The sequence below is a fragment of the Phasianus colchicus genome, chromosome 9 (genome assembly GCF_987193195.1).
Source record: "Phasianus colchicus chromosome 9, bPhaCol1.hap1.1, whole genome shotgun sequence".
In the NCBI taxonomy this organism is placed as follows: Eukaryota; Metazoa; Chordata; class Aves; order Galliformes; family Phasianidae; genus Phasianus; species Phasianus colchicus.
The window spans coordinates 31,662,250-31,677,982 of record NC_143444.1 but is presented as its reverse complement, the minus strand read 5'-3'; the positions used below and the strand labels follow the sequence as shown (position 1 = coordinate 31,677,982).

At 40.6% G+C, this 15,733-nt stretch overlaps 1 protein-coding gene across 8 annotated transcripts in view; it reads right to left on the bottom strand.

Moving 5' to 3' along the window:
• Positions 1-15,733, bottom strand: part of LRRC7 (leucine rich repeat containing 7) — a 198,980-nt gene that overhangs the window by 38,872 nt on the left and 144,375 nt on the right. For all 8 annotated transcript variants that reach the window (XM_090146844.1, XM_090146845.1, XM_031604275.2 and 5 more), the window contains 5 exons: positions 6,525-6,588; positions 5,849-5,923; positions 4,646-4,790; positions 2,778-2,850; positions 61-190 (listed from right to left, as the gene is read on the bottom strand). In XM_090146844.1, the coding sequence (XP_090002970.1) occupies positions 61-190; positions 2,778-2,850; positions 4,646-4,790; positions 5,849-5,923; positions 6,525-6,588 (487 nt within the window). The remainder of the gene's footprint in view (positions 1-60; positions 191-2,777; positions 2,851-4,645; positions 4,791-5,848; positions 5,924-6,524; positions 6,589-15,733) is intronic.

The window sequence follows — 15,733 nt, the reverse complement described above, 5'->3', positions numbered from 1 at the left end:
AAATCAGAGACCTATCACAAAACACTTTTATATCATTTGAAAAGAGAATCAGCTTCTCACTTCTCTGGGCAGCTCAGGAAGGAAATTCTCATCCACAGCCAACGTCCTCAGGTTGTGAAGGTAACCGATGGTAGAAGGTAACGACTCCAACTCATTACAGCTGCAGTCAAATTCTTCTAATAAAGATAAACTGAAATTGTAAATGCACTTGTTAGATGCTGTGTGAGGGTTAAGTAACAAAAACTTGCCATCTAAAACCAATTCTGCAGCCATTGTGCCCTGAAGATGGATTTATTACAGATTTCCCTAGAAGTCTACAATAACAACATTAATGTTGTGCTGCTCATTCAAATCATGCAATTAAAGTTTTGTGACTCATTGAGAATACCATCATTCCCCACTTCCACTGCCCTTTTTATTTTTTGCTCCATGCGTGCTATGATTTTTCTCTCAGGTGCTCATACCAAATACGTGCATGAGAGAGGGAAGTCCAACTCGAAAGCTTGTTCAATTAAAGATGCGTACGTTCTTTCTTTTACTGATGATAACACAACCAGAAAAGCTCAAGAATTGAAAAGCTAATTTTGAACAACTGTTTCTAATGGAAACTGGAAGCTCTCATCTACTGAACTGTAATGGTGCAAGTTCCCATGACAGCAAAGAGTGACTTGACTTTATTTGAAAGATATTGTCTGGCACAGACGTTCTCAGCTTCTGTTCTTCCCGGTGACATCATCAGTAGACAAATGAAGATGGCCACAACAAATCAACAAAGTCTTCACGAAAGTGTGCTGTGTCTGCAGCCACCATTGCAAAGCATTTAGTTCAGAAAGTGATTTACCATTCACCATGGCTTGTGGGCGAATGCTATGCTGAGAATAACTGCTATAATTCCAATCATGCTAATTTAGCTGAAATTTCATTAGCTTTAATGTATTAGCTTTAATGTCTTCTTGGGCTTGAAATCTATAGAGAATGATCTGAATTCAGAAGAACAGACAAAAATCAGTTGCATGGGCTGCAACCTTTATACCCAGAAAGCAGAAGCAGGAGCACTCAATCAGGTCCTGAGGATACAGCCTCCTGCCCCAGGTCCAATTCGTAAAGACCATTATGTAAATCCTCTGATACTACCTAGCAAGGGAAAGATAAATATACGCTTAAGTGTTTTACTAAGCTGAGTCTGCTGAGCATCTTGCAGGTCCAACTCCTGCTCCAAACATGCCTGCCAAAAATGAGGGTGGCAGTTCACTGCTAACAACGCTGACTCAGGCAGTGCTGAAATGCTCCGTGGCTCATCAGGAAATTGGTCCCTGGAGGGAGAATTCCCTCCTCCACATTGCTAATCTTTGTGTGAGAATAATACACTCTGCAGTGGTACCGTGCCTATCATTTAGGAGAAAGAGGCCCAGTAGGAAACCATCCAAGCGGTGAGTCAGAGAAAGGAAGTTCATTTTGATGTGGGAGACACTGTCCTCATTAAGTGAGGAAAAGTACTACGTTTAAAAATAAAGTGCTAATATTGGGTGATTAACCTGCTGTTCTGCAGTCACACCTTTTAGAGCAGCAGTACACATCTCTTACAACACAACCGTGGATCCTCGACAAATAATACTGAACAGATATCAAGCAAAAAAAAAAAAAAAAAAAAAAAAAAAAAGAGGGAATTCCCTTCAACCTCAACAATTCAATCCATAAGAAAGCTTTTAAAAATGACTCCCAAAATTGCTAAAGGTAACGATGGGCACAGCATCAACCTTCCTGCACAGTGCCCAACTCAGGAGCTCTCACTGTCACAAGCGATTGCTGCACAACCAGATTTCCATTTTATCACTCATGCAGCCAACTTTTAATGCACACCATTGATATCACATCAATATAAAGCACTGCAAGAAGTACGTCACAGGAAACCAAACCTCAGGTTTCAGTGTCCACAATTTTCTCCGATGCTACATAAGCAACAAAATTATCACTGAGAAAACCCTATAAAATGGGTTCAGGACTGGAACAGCACTGGCTATGGAGGCTGGAGATTTTCCACTCTAGAGATCTCACTGTACAATTCTCTGCTAGGAAGGGATGTGTGTCGTGTGAAACTGTAAATCAAATCAAAGCACCTGCTTCCAGGAATGGCAGAATAATCATACTCCAAAGCAAGGCAGCTGGTTCTTTGTACTGCTTTGGGGACAGGCCTGGTCCTGCTCTGAGTTTTACAGTAAGCTGTGGCTTTCAGGCAGGCAATACAGCGAGGCAGCAGAAGGAAGCTCTGCAGCACAACAGGGAATTTTGCACCAAAGATCCTGCAATATCTGATCAAATTTCAGCAAATCAGTGCTTTTATGCTATTTGCACATTTTTTTAATCTATACACCCACGAAATTGTCATGGCTTTTTCATTTATGCTCCTTCAATATTTTAAGGCACCTTAATACGTATGCGGTATACAGCCATCTTCTTTCCAACATCAGTCCCAGCTGTTGCTATGGAAACTGCCATTCCCCCCCAGTTCTTATCTTTCTTCTACTTTTGTTGCTCTAATCATCCAAACTGCAAGTGATTCACACCAAAAATACCGTTTCATCTTTTGTCTTGAAAAACATGGTACATTTCACCTTCCTATCGCTTGTGCCAGTGGAAGTCCAGAGAAGCTGCTCCACACGTCCGTGTGACAAGCTGTGTATTTTGGGATTATTCTGTAATTCAGTGCATCTTCTTTGTCTTACTTTTGATTTCGGAAAAAAGCAAGCTGAAGGGAAAAGATTTCTCTTGATACTCACTTTCCAATTGCATTGGGCAAAATGGTGAGCTGATTGTCATCAACTTTTAACGTGGTGAGCCTCTTCAGCAGCCCTGCAGAACAGGAAAGGAAGGAGGGAAGAAAAATATTCCACATTCATCTTTACTTTCTGTAATCTCCAGTATTCTCAATTAAACAATAACCAAACACATTCTTGTCCCATTGAAAATATTCCCCATTACAATGCAGCACAGATTAAACGTTGAGCTGAATTGCAACGAGTACAATATTAAATGTATTCTGAAGTGCAGAATGTGGAGAGGAATAAGAAGGAATAGTATCCTGTTGCCCTGATTAAAAGGTGCTCAGGTCCCACAAGGTCCCCAGCAAAACTATCTAAAGTAAATGCTACACTTAGAATGCTTCACAATACGTAGGAACAGACAACTGAATCAGTCCCGAAGGCATTTGTGCACACAGCTAATTCTTTTTGTTAAGAGAACTGCTAGATATTGAAGTGTCAGCAGATGCATTACTGGGTAACATTTATCCAGGGAACAACACTTCTGCTTTACACTTAAAACAGGGAGATCAATACAACAGTAAAGACAGAAAGGATAGGAAAATCACTGCATCACAGTGCTGAAACTGAGCTTGATACAGTCAGAAAATAAGATTCCCACCTTCTGGAAGTTACTGACATTTCAAAGTCTGCTTTTGCCCTGAAGGAGTTTGGTGAAAACACCAAAATAGCTGCTTCTTTTTTTTTTTTTTTAAACAAACATTTGTAATTAGCATTGGGTATAATATAAATTGACTACTTACACAGAGATAATTATTAAGTGGAATGCACCATAGTCTGAAAGCTGAAGCAGATGAAAAGTACACTTCAAAGGGATATCAGAAGCATTACTCACTTCTACCACACTACGTTTCTGTTGAAAAGCCAACATGTTCCAACAAACATCTAGGCTTCAACAATACTCCCTTTTAAGAGGAAAAATTTCTATCACACAGAACTGCAGCAAGCTGTCACCTGAAAATGCAGTACTGAAATGATTCCTTCTGCTTTGCTTCAGTTACACCTATTATGATTCAGTAATAGGAACTTGGAAATGAGCACTGAGTGCACAATTCACAATGTCAGCATCCTCCTGTACCAGAGTTATGTAACCTTGAAAAATCAATCTGCATATGCACATCAGAAAACTGCATTGAGAATAAACTGCAAGGCTGATGGCGAGATATCACATTAGAGCAAAATGGGAAACAGCTGTAAAAGTCACTCAGTAACGTTCATGTAGTAGAGTTTTATTAGGCAGCTATACAGTCTAGAGGCTTGACTCTGTTAATTAAAACAGGGCAGGGTCCACAGTTCCACGATGATGTGTACCTGGGGGCTCATCTGCTGGAAGCAACAGAAGAGAGGAGGGACCTGCAGTGCTCCTGAACAAACCTAAGGGATCGGTTGTACAGAGCCATGTACCTACAGACACTTACCTTCCAGAAATCCTGCGTTCTAAATAATTCAGAAATTCTACATATGCAATATAGTCAAAACAGAAAATGAATAGGTTGAACTGTTTCTTCTTTTAATGCCATCACTGGAATTGCACTACTGTAACTAATTTTCTTCAGGAGTTTAATACTGTTAATATAACCACTTTTATATTTCCATCCTAATTTAGACCAGGTCAACAGTATCCTTGTTTAGTTTCTTGAAAAATACAAATCAGAATAATCTAGGCCCCCTAACCATGGATTTATTTATTTTTTTCTGAAGTTCAAAGCAGTCTTTATGGACTGCCCCAATACCAGATGTGCCCAATTAATTCCTTTGGAGTTTAATGGCAGCCCTCGTTCCAGCTTTATCACGAAGTCTAGTGTAAAAACAGGAGCTTTTCTCACCTATGGAGTCTGGCAGTTGCTGCAACATATTTGATGACAACAGGAGGTCTTCAAGTCCTTCACATCCCGATATGTCCAAATCAACAGTTTCTATCCTGTTTTTTGACATATCCAGGTACACGAGCTGTTTTAACTTCCCTATAGACTTAATAGCATGTTACAGAGCGTTACTTCAACAGACAGACATGGCATGCCAATTTCCAAGTTTAAAGACAAACAACTGCAATACAGACTTCTACTGGTTTTCACAGCATGCTTTTCTATTTGGTTCACTGAATCAGTATTGGGATTTCTTCAGAAAGCTGCAGAAGGAAAGGCATGGGGCAGAGCTGAAAATCAGATGCTCTGTGAGCCCAGGTGATAATTTAAGGCCTATTAAAATGCTGCCCATTGCCATGAAACCAGCCTATAATTCTGCAGATGACCTGCACCAAGATCAACAGTGAACACAAAACTGATTCGGGTGTTCTGGATTCATTAAGTCTAGGGGGAATTTGAGTTCTCAGTGCCACATGGCCTTATTACTTTCTTTGGTTGGACCTGGATCCCAGGGACACGACTCAGCTCACCCACCCACAGCAGCACTGGGGTGACATATGGCAGCAGTGCATTTCTGTGTCATATCGACTGCCTACATCTTGTGAAGTCTAAAATCAGGTTTCAGATATTCATAGTTCAGTTATGAGAGGTTAATCCCAACAGGTTACTGCGTAATACATTCAGTGCAGCTACAACATCAACGAGCAACTAGACAAAATTTCTCTGAAAATCTGTTGGCATGTGGAGCTCGAAGCCAACAGAAGCAATCTGCTTCTTGGTCCATTATCCCAGGATGGTCACTTTGTTCTAGACATGACGTTTCACCAAGAAAATCAGCAAAATTGATGTTGTTGCTTTCCTTACACTGAAATGTACCAACGGTCTGCGGAGAAGACAGTGGAAAGCAACTTCCCTCACAATGCAAATTGCACAAGGCTCAGATAAAACAGGTACACTCCAATTTAATTACTATCACATAACAGCACAACATTTGGAAAGTCTTCATTTGCGTGGCTATTTTGAGCATTTTATTTCTTGGTAATGATATTAGAATTAACTGAAAATATGCACCTATTCAGGAAACGCATATGCACTCATTTACTGCACAGTGAACTGTTCATCATCAGTACCACAGATTAGATTACATAAAGTAAATGTTCATACCCCAGGTAGTATTTGCAGAGAATTATTGTCCATCCATAATTCCTTCAGATTTTGTATTTGTTCGAGAACCTCAGGCTGAGGAAAAGAACAGATCACGTTATGGACACTTCCATCAAATGTGTCAGTCTAAATATCTCCTGTAGTCTAAATTCCTTGGAATACTGCAATTCTCATAAGAAGTTCCCTTCCTGTTGCCCAGTCACACGGTGCATTGGGCAGGAAGGAACCCACCCACCCACAGCTCAGTCCCTCCATTCTACGTGCAGCCACATAATGTGTTTCTATTAAAAAACAATTAGTCAATAATTGGAAGGTAATTTATTTTGCCTGAGCTAATTCTATTGAATTTTCTTTTTCTTTTTTGATGGTTAAAATAACTTCTAATTTCCAGGTTAAGTTAATTAGTGGTCATTTTGTGCTATTTGTTCCTGTGATGATTAACGATTCTCTTTTCCTCCGGTGTTCACTGAGGTTAATATAGATGATCATAATTCCTCCCCTCAACTTTAATTTTCTTCTCAGTTCCTCTTATTAGGCAGACACTTTCCCAAAGGCAGCAGACTGCTCCTACAGCTGCACGTGGCCACAATGCCTTAATGCCTTTCAAGCAGAAGCCCAATGGCCAAACCAGAGCACAAAATGCCACGGGTGTCTGTTGAAAAGGGGCATTTCTTACCAGTTCAGAGAATTCATTATTGCCCAAATCAAGTCTCTCCAGCTGAGTCAGCTTGTGCATCGACCTGCAACAGAAAGGGAAATATCTAAGGTGGAATTTTTCCTTGGAAAGAGTTGATCACCTTTTCCTTAGATAAGAATAAGGCTCAAGTGATATTGCTGTTGTAAAAAGGGTTAGATCAGGTGGAAACTGCAAATGAGAACAAAGCACTTCTTTTGGATATCAGCTAAAGTTCTGGAACTGGAAAACTAGCAACAGTTACACAAATATAAAAATAAACAAAATCTTGGTACGCTTCTGCATGTTTTCTCAAGGAAAATGACTCATTTGCAAGCAACTGAAAACTGTATCAACTGTGATAACTAAATTAATTTGCAAGTTTATGATTGGTTTCTTTATGAACTTCTAAAAAGCATTCTAGCTTTTTGTAGCAGAAATGCAAAGGGTGGCTGTTACCTCCCCAAAGCTGGAAGAGCATTGACCTGGTGTTGCAAATGGATGAAAAGCAGCACACAGGTTTCATTTCTAACTCAGGGATCTGTTTGAGACCCGAGGCCCTGTGCTGCAGGGCACGGCTGGGCTGGAGAGGAGCGATGCAATGTCAGCCCCAGCAGCTTATCCTCCTGCCCAGCATTATCAGAGAGCGTGGGATAGGAAGGCAGCATGTGAAAGCAAACAGAAAGTTAATTTCAAACGTGCATTATGGAGTAAAGGGCTTTAAATGAGGAATCATCTGGATTTATGTCTGCAACTGGTCACCGTGTATGTAATGGCTAAAAAGGCACTTTTGTTGCTTGGGCACAGGTAACTGAAACAGTGACATAAAAGTGAAAAATGACTGGGTGAGATTCTTGATTTAAGGAAGCGAACGGGATAAATCTCCCTGGTTTATCTCCAAATTGTGAGAAAAAATGGTTCTCTCAATCACATGTGAGAATCACACGTGGCATCCATGCTCACCAACTGCGAAAAGCACTTAGAATCCATCAGTGTGAATACAGGCAAGCTTTTAAGAACACACAGATGTTTAAAAAACTACGCTCAGAATACCACAGGCATCGACCCAAAGGAGTAATCCCAAAACAGCAAAGATAAATTCAAAATGGAAAGAAAACTGCTGAGCAGCTCTGTAACACCAGCTGAAGGATGGAAGGTAGTGTGATTGCTCTTACTGAGAAGGATGTTCTGCTCTTGTGCAGCACACAGCACCGCTCACATCCCTGCTGGATGCATACTACTGCCACTTCACACACACTACAGCGTCAGAACCTATGGTTGTACAAAGCCAAGGCTGGGAAGTTGCATTCAAAATTACCACAACACTTGAGTTTAAATAGCATCTTCATTTGAATATATTGATCTCTACGGTTTGTGACGAGTGACTCGATGTTAGTAAGTGATTTTGAACAGCAGTCAATACTTTATAAAAGAGGTTATTCAATTTAAACCAAATAGCATTATAAATATTTCATAAAGATTGTAATCATTTTGAAAAACTGGAATAATAATGCTTATATTCCTCCAGTGCTGCACTAAACAAGGCACGTGGGACAGGGCATGTGCTGTGCAGGTGGTGCAACGTGCCAGCCAGTGTCCCTCACCCAGCTTTGGCTCTGCCAGCACTTCCTGGCATTATCTGGAGGACAGCCTGGGCCAGGATCGTGGGATCGCAGAACCATTCAGATTGGAAAAGAGCTCCAAGACCCCCAGGCCCAACCCATCCCCACCGTGCCCCCTGGCCATGTCCCTAAAACTGATCCCTTCCAAAAGGCATAAAACACTGCTGTCCTGTTACGGATAAAGTTCAAATGCAATCAACTAAATCCTGCCTTTGTTTCCACGGACATAACGCTGCTGCTGCAGAACTTCTTGCTCAATGCTGGTAGACCAACATGCTCTGAACACAGCACTACATTCCGGTGGTGATAGATAAAAAAACAGAAAGAAATGAAAGGATACAAATAATTAAAGAATTTAGTATGAACTACAACCACTCTACTACTTAGAGGCCTTCTGAGGTACTCAGAGTTGATCCTAATCCAAAAATTATTACAGTCTCTACTGATGGGATCGCTGCTATGGACCATTTTTTCTCTGTATTCTCTATCAGAAGTAAAGCCAATCGTTAAGGATGCTACGATCAAACAATGGAGATTTGCTTTGAAATTTCAGATACAGAAAAATGATGTGATAGGCTTGGATAGAGAACAATGAGGCATATATATTATGAGAAAACTTCATGTTTTGTTTTCTAAAATACTTAAAAAAAAAACAATTGTTTGACAAAAATGCAAATATCATCCTTCAGTAGAAGGCATTTTCTGCTAAGCATAGGTTATTGAAATGAAAAATCATGTAGATAAACAAATACTTGGCTCTTAAGCTGCAGAAATCATGTATTTTATTACTTTCTTTAAGTAAACAGCCTCCACAACTGACCTCCTGCATTCCTCCATCTTTTAGCTCAACTTCAAGGAACGAACGTTAGGGTCACAAAGGAAGATCAAGCACTGGAGGCGCTTCTGTTCTTTAGAGAAATTAATGTTCTGCAGGGAAGAGTTATTAAAATACATCTGGGCCTCTTCGGTGGAAAAGTAACACCTATTTTTGGAAGACAAGGTGCAAACCAGGATGATGCAGTTCAAGCCTAAAGCATGGAGTGGTTAAATCTGAAACAATACTTATCAATATAACTATGATTAGTCAAGACTGAGTGCACATGATTAAACAGAAAGTGGCTTTTTATACACTATACCGTGACCCCCCCTTCTAAGTCAGTAATATAACTCTTGATTGATTCTCTCCAATTCCCAGTCTGCTTCTTACTGCATTTTTGTTCCTATAGTATTCATTACTTTGAAATATTATTGCTATAAAACCAAAAGAGATGATGAAAATATTTTATCTTTCAGTAGTATCTCTTAAGTATGCAAGAGCGTCTGGAAGACTGGGAGCCATTGCAAGGCAGTAAGTGCCCCACTGGCACGGCACATGATGACAGTGAAGAAGGATAATGAAGTCACCTGCAAACACGAACATTTTCCACTCGTTTCCCCAAAGGGCTCTGTTTGATATTATGCTCTCCATTAAAATTTTAGCTAACGATGTCTTTAACCCCTCTGGTCCTCTATCTCCACTGTAATTCTCTTTGGAAATATCATGCAAGAGCTGACTGCAATTTTACAAATCCAGACAAAAGCACTTTTTAAACAAAGCTGTAACGTACTTAAGTCAGATCAGTTACACTCAATATCTCATTAAATAACTTCTAAGTCACTGAAAATGTTTCAACCTGGTCTCACGTGCCGCATTGGAAACTTTCACCATTGTGCCTTAATTATTATTAGACCAGTTCACATTTCTGAGGCTCAGATACAAGATGCAAATATTGAATACAAATTTTTTTTTAATTAAGTCATCTCAATGGAGAAAGCGATTCCACTAGTGATTGCAAACACTTTTTGACAACAGACTGCCTCACTGCCACTAAGATTCTCATTAACTTTATGAGGATCCTTTCCATGAATGCACACTTCGCCTTGCAGTGCGCTTGCAGGACAAACGACTGCAATTACTCAACCACCACTGGCTGGTTGCTGCTTTGGAGAGAGCACCTCAGCACGTGAGCACTGCAATTTCATCATTACCTACACCCACAGACGTTAAAGGTTTTGCCATCAGAGCACTGGTGTATGCACACTCACAGGTATTTCTCTCTCATTTCTGTGTTTCATATTTGTATTCTACCTCTGAATGTAACATTTGCTTTAAAAGCTCTGTTTTACAGCACTGCAAATTGATTATAGAAAATAACTTTAAACTACAACTTCAAAACACGATGGCACGGTTTCTCATGACAGACAAACAAGTAGTTTCAGAAACAGCAGCATTTGTATGGAGGCAAATGAATTTCAGCAATCCGCTATGGGACTCTGCCAGAAGACAAAGCACACTGCAAAGGTACCCACAGGAATGAACATCCCATCCCATTTCCCACCACTCTGCGATATTTTTGTCTCTTTCATGCAACTACTTATATTTTTCTTCCAAAAAGATCCATTATACTTCTTTATGCGTGGTCATTTTATGACGGAGGAACAGGGAAGGTGCAGTTATGAGTAATGCTCAGTTAAATATTCATTGCTTCAATGACGTAATGTAATTTAATTAATGTGATAATAAAACTTGCAGCCAAATTTTTCACATAAATCTTAATCCAGATCACATTTGGATCCATTCCTCCATCCACAGGCAAGGAGTTGCATGGAGGAGATTGCAGAGCTCACAGAGGGGGGCACTGTGTGCAGTGTAATAAGCTCATGAGAAACTACAAGTGTGCAAGAATCAACATAAAGAGAAAGATTGTTGAATATTTGGAGAAAAACCAGCACTACTCACACCAGTTTGAATAACATTCACACTACATAAGACGTAACAAACTGCAAAATTCAGTGGTATCAGTTAGAAGCCATCGTGATTACAGACACTGCCCAACATATGTTCTTGCATGTTTGCTTTCATTACCTTGTTTAGAAGTTACTTACCCACAGGCTGTAAATACATTAAATCACCAGGAAAATGCCTTGCTTTAACAGCTCATGGAAAAAAACACAAATGCACACCTCCTGTGCCCCACTCTCCCAGTGACAGGCCTGGCAGAGCGATTACAGTTACACACTGCATTTCCCTGAGCAGCAGCTTACAGTTATGTTTGTATGAGTTTGTGATAAACAGATACCAATATTTCCCAAAGAAATAAAAAGCAACTAATGCAAACGTGCTCCCACTAATGGCCTAACTGCTGTATTCATTTCAAACAATGTTTCCCCACACTTTTATTGTACGTAGTAATTTTTCTGTTAAAGTTATTAAAAACATCACATTCAGGAGACTCTTCCATTTCTAGTACTTTAAACCTTACAATATAACTTTATTAATTAATCAGTTCAGGAGTTGCATTGTAAAAACAGCACTTAATGTTAGTCACCTATGTTAAATGTTGCAGAACAGTTAAATTTTAAACAGGGATGAAGTATTACATTGCATCACCTGTTTCCTTATGCTGCACTTAATGGACTACATGGAAATCTCAGCAGTGAGCCAGGCTGGATGTGGCTCTGGGCAGCCTGGTCTGCTGGTTGGCTGCCCTGCACATAGCAGGGGGTCGAAACTGGATGATCATCGTGGTCCTTTTCAACTTAGCCCATTCTATGATTCCCTTATATTCAAGTGAACTTGGTCTTGAATGTCTTCTGCCCAAAGATGAGGCACTGGAACAGGTTGCCCAAGGAGGCTGTGGATGCCCCATCCCTGCAGGCATCCAAGGCCAGGCTGGATGTGGCTCTGGGCAGCCTGGTCTGCTGGTTGGTGACCTGCACACAGCAGGGGGTTGGAACTGGATGAGCATCATGGTCCTCTTCAACACAGGCCATTCTGTGATTCTATGATGACTTTCAGTGAATCTCAGGACAACATGACCCATGCCCAGAATGTAAAATATATTCTAGATATTGGAAAGCAAAGACCCATGCATATAAATTAATTTGTCATAAACAATCAAACCTACCTAGGCTTCAAAATAACAGAATATGTGTAACGAAAAACTGATTCTGAGGATACTAAAAATTGTTATACATGGAGTGAAACATATGCATATACGTGAAATAACTACCAAAACAGCATTTATTTCAACTTCAATTATATTTAAGAACGTATATATTGCTACTTTAAATATCAACCCACAAATGAGAGGATACAGCAAAGATCATGGGATGATGCCTAAACTAACTCCGTGTTGCTTTGCTATTTCTCTATGGCCTGATCATTACTACAGCCAGGAGCAGGCAGCCCACCTCCTGCACGGCTGTCAGAACATCACTGCAAAATGCAGCCACACTGCTAACCTGGATCAAACTACTGGAGTGAGAGGCAGGCTGCACTACTCTTTGCACACCAGCGTGGTTTGGGTTCCACAGCACAGCCTGGGAGAACCACCTCAACACAGCCAACTCATGCTGGTGCTCCTGATGCTGCCATTTCTGGCACCCAAAGACCTGCAGCCTTCACCTCCACTGCTGCTTGTGCCACTGAACACGCTCAGCTGATGGGTGAGGGCACACTCTCCATCTTCCAGTGCTAAGGTTAGAAAAACCAATCTCAATGTCCAAAAGATGGAACTGCTGGCGCAGAAGGTGTCTGAACACAGCCCATTGTCCTACAGCACTGAAGACTGGGAGACTTTACCTAATCCTATGTCAAGGGTTTAAAATAAAAAGCACCACCAAGAAAGACATCCTCCACACAGAAACTGGAAATAGAGCTATTCATGGCTCAGTCAGAACAAAAACATGCAGGTCATTCTGCAAAAAACTTGTGTGTGCTAAGTGTAAGGATGTTAAAAACATGTCACTGAGCTAAAGCAAGGCTTTCTGCACAGAGACCTAAATTCCACCTGGTTTTGTTTGTGGTGGAAAGGGATCAGGTCTCCAAATGAACCTCTTGGCTCAGCACCTGGCAATGAATCACACTGCAGCTGGCAAGGTTTGCACAGCTGATCACAGAGAAAGGTGAAATCATCACAGCTCTGACCCTCAATCGCACACCAACTTCTTTCCCAACACGGCTTTCGAAGGCACTGGGAGCCATTTTGACACTCAAGGCTGAAAATACCACTTTGCCCCAACCTTTCATTTGCCAGATAGCAAGGAGAAGGCCCAAGCTAAATATCAACTTGGTCACAATATCAGCCAGGATAAACCAAGTCCAATGGGCATTAATGAATCCTGAGGAGTAAAATCACCTGAACAATCTAACCTGAAAGCAAGAACCAAAGGATGTTGCCCTCAACACAGACAGTCTGATTCCTGATTCTACTCAAACGTGGCCCAAAGACATCACCAACATGTAGAAAAAACAGGAACATTCCTGCAGGTAAAGCCACAGAAATGAAATGAAGATGAGCTAGGAAAAGGCAAGGATGAATCCAAGATGAAAAATGATGTGACTGACGAACGATCTTTGTACTAATTGAGGAAGAGGGATGGAAGTAATTATGATATAAAAATAAAGACCACTGCAATCCATTCACACATACGTATTCCACAGTTTTTCAGAATAGTCAATCATATCTCCTAAGTGTCAGAATATACGCAGCTGAGAGCCTTCGAGTTTTGCACCACCGCTTCTGATTTCTCGGGTAACACAAATAAGACATCTCACGGCGCAGAGAATTTCCCAGCACTGGAGGGAAGGGGTGCCAAAGGCAACCTTCAGCACAACAGACCAGAGCTTGGGCTGGGCACTGCTTGGCTGGTGGCCTTCAGGGGACGACTGATGTGCTGCAGGGCACTGCTCAGGCTGTCCTTGCAGAGACATCTGCAGGTACAGCTTCTGCGTCTTGATGCAGCAACAAATACAAATGTCTCTAAACTCCCCTTGCAGTTTTGACTGTATGCAGGAGTTTCCATTCTGCAGATGTTTTTTAGTCAAGTAGAATTAAAAGAATACCAACTTATGGTGCTCTGAGCATACTGAGCAATTTCCTCGCGTACCGTAACACAGCCGTACCCAAGAAAGCTGAGCACGCTAATTAGATCTCATTAATAACAGTCAGAGAGAACTCTCTGTGTCTTTAGCTCCACAGTGCTCTGGGAGGAGCTCAGGGTTCCAGTATAATTAAGAACAAAATGAGTGCAAGGTGAACCAGAGTGATTCTTCATGGTTGTAAACGCTCTCCCCACCCATCACTTGGCACTGTGAAGACTCTATCTGGAATTTAACCCTGCTAGTCAGGTATAAAACAGAAATCAAATTCGGATCTGCTAAATGGAAGTTTTCCATAGAATCACAGAACGGCATGGGTTGAAAAAGAGCCACTAAGCATGGTTCCCAAGCTGAACTGTGGTCAGGGTTACCCAGGTGGCAGAAGAAGTGCCAGCACTCCTTCAGAGGGCTACAAGAAGTTCTGGCTGTATCACCTCCCCACAGGACAAACAGCAAAAAATGGCCACTGCTACCTCTGGGCAATAAGAATTAGGGACATTCTTCTGGCATGGTCACAAACTGCTCCTACAAAGGAAAGCCACACGAAGCATTTTGACGCATCTTCCCTCAGCAGCAGGTACTTTCAGCTCAGAACAGCCTAACAAAGATATGCGGTAGTAGAGCCTTATTAAAACACTGGCAATGGTTTAATAATGTATTGCCAGAGTACTAAGTCTTTTGGAATGTGATTTATTAAACTCAGCCAGAGTTACTATTTAAAGAAAACAGGCCATCATGAAAGATGAAAACATTTGTAATCTCAAAGTGCAAGAAACAGTTTACATCTTTATAATAAACTAGGAAAAAAGTGGAACAGCCTTTCAAAAATAGCAGTCTAAAGCAAAGCTTTTAAACCTATATTTAGATGTTCCTGGACATGTTCTCAGCTGATATAAATTCAGTTCCGTTGACTTCAACACACTTCACACAACCTGTGGTTTTGCAAATCGATTTCCTAAAACAGCAGCCTGGAGGTGGCAAGGATTTCAGCATTATAAATATTATTGAAATGAATGGGACTAACGTTCTTAAGTCACAAGAATGACTTGTATAATTCCATTTTCAGGATTAATGGAAATAATAATTATCAGATTTACAAAGAAGGTTTAATAGCTGAAAAGTCTGAATGGATTTTGCCACGTTTTAGATATCTGAAGATCTTTCTGAATCTTTTATTGGCTCACCGCTGCTGAGATGAAACCACCGAAACAAGTGAGGCCATATCTGCAGTCTTCCAACATCAAAAAAGACAAATGTTTGTACTTATCTTAAAGGCAAAGCAGAGCAATATTGAAATAGGGAACAAGAATAAAATGACTTTATCTGACAGCGTTTCAAACAATGCTTTAAATTGCCAAAGATGCTCCTTAGTGATACATGCCATTTTCTGTACTGAAATGATATTTACAGAGGAATGCCAGTATTCAATACATACAATGTTTAAACTACATTTTTTGTGTTTTTTTTGTTTTTTTTTTCCAATTCAAAATGAAGTCTTAGCTAGATAAAAGTATAAGATCTTTAGTTCTCTATTGGTAGATACTTCCAATTTGCAAACCTAACTTCTGTGAAATACCTGCTGTTAATTTTGACGTGTTCTGCCAAAGCTGAATCTAATCTACATGACTTTATATTGCTTCAAAAACAAGTGACTACATATTTCTTGT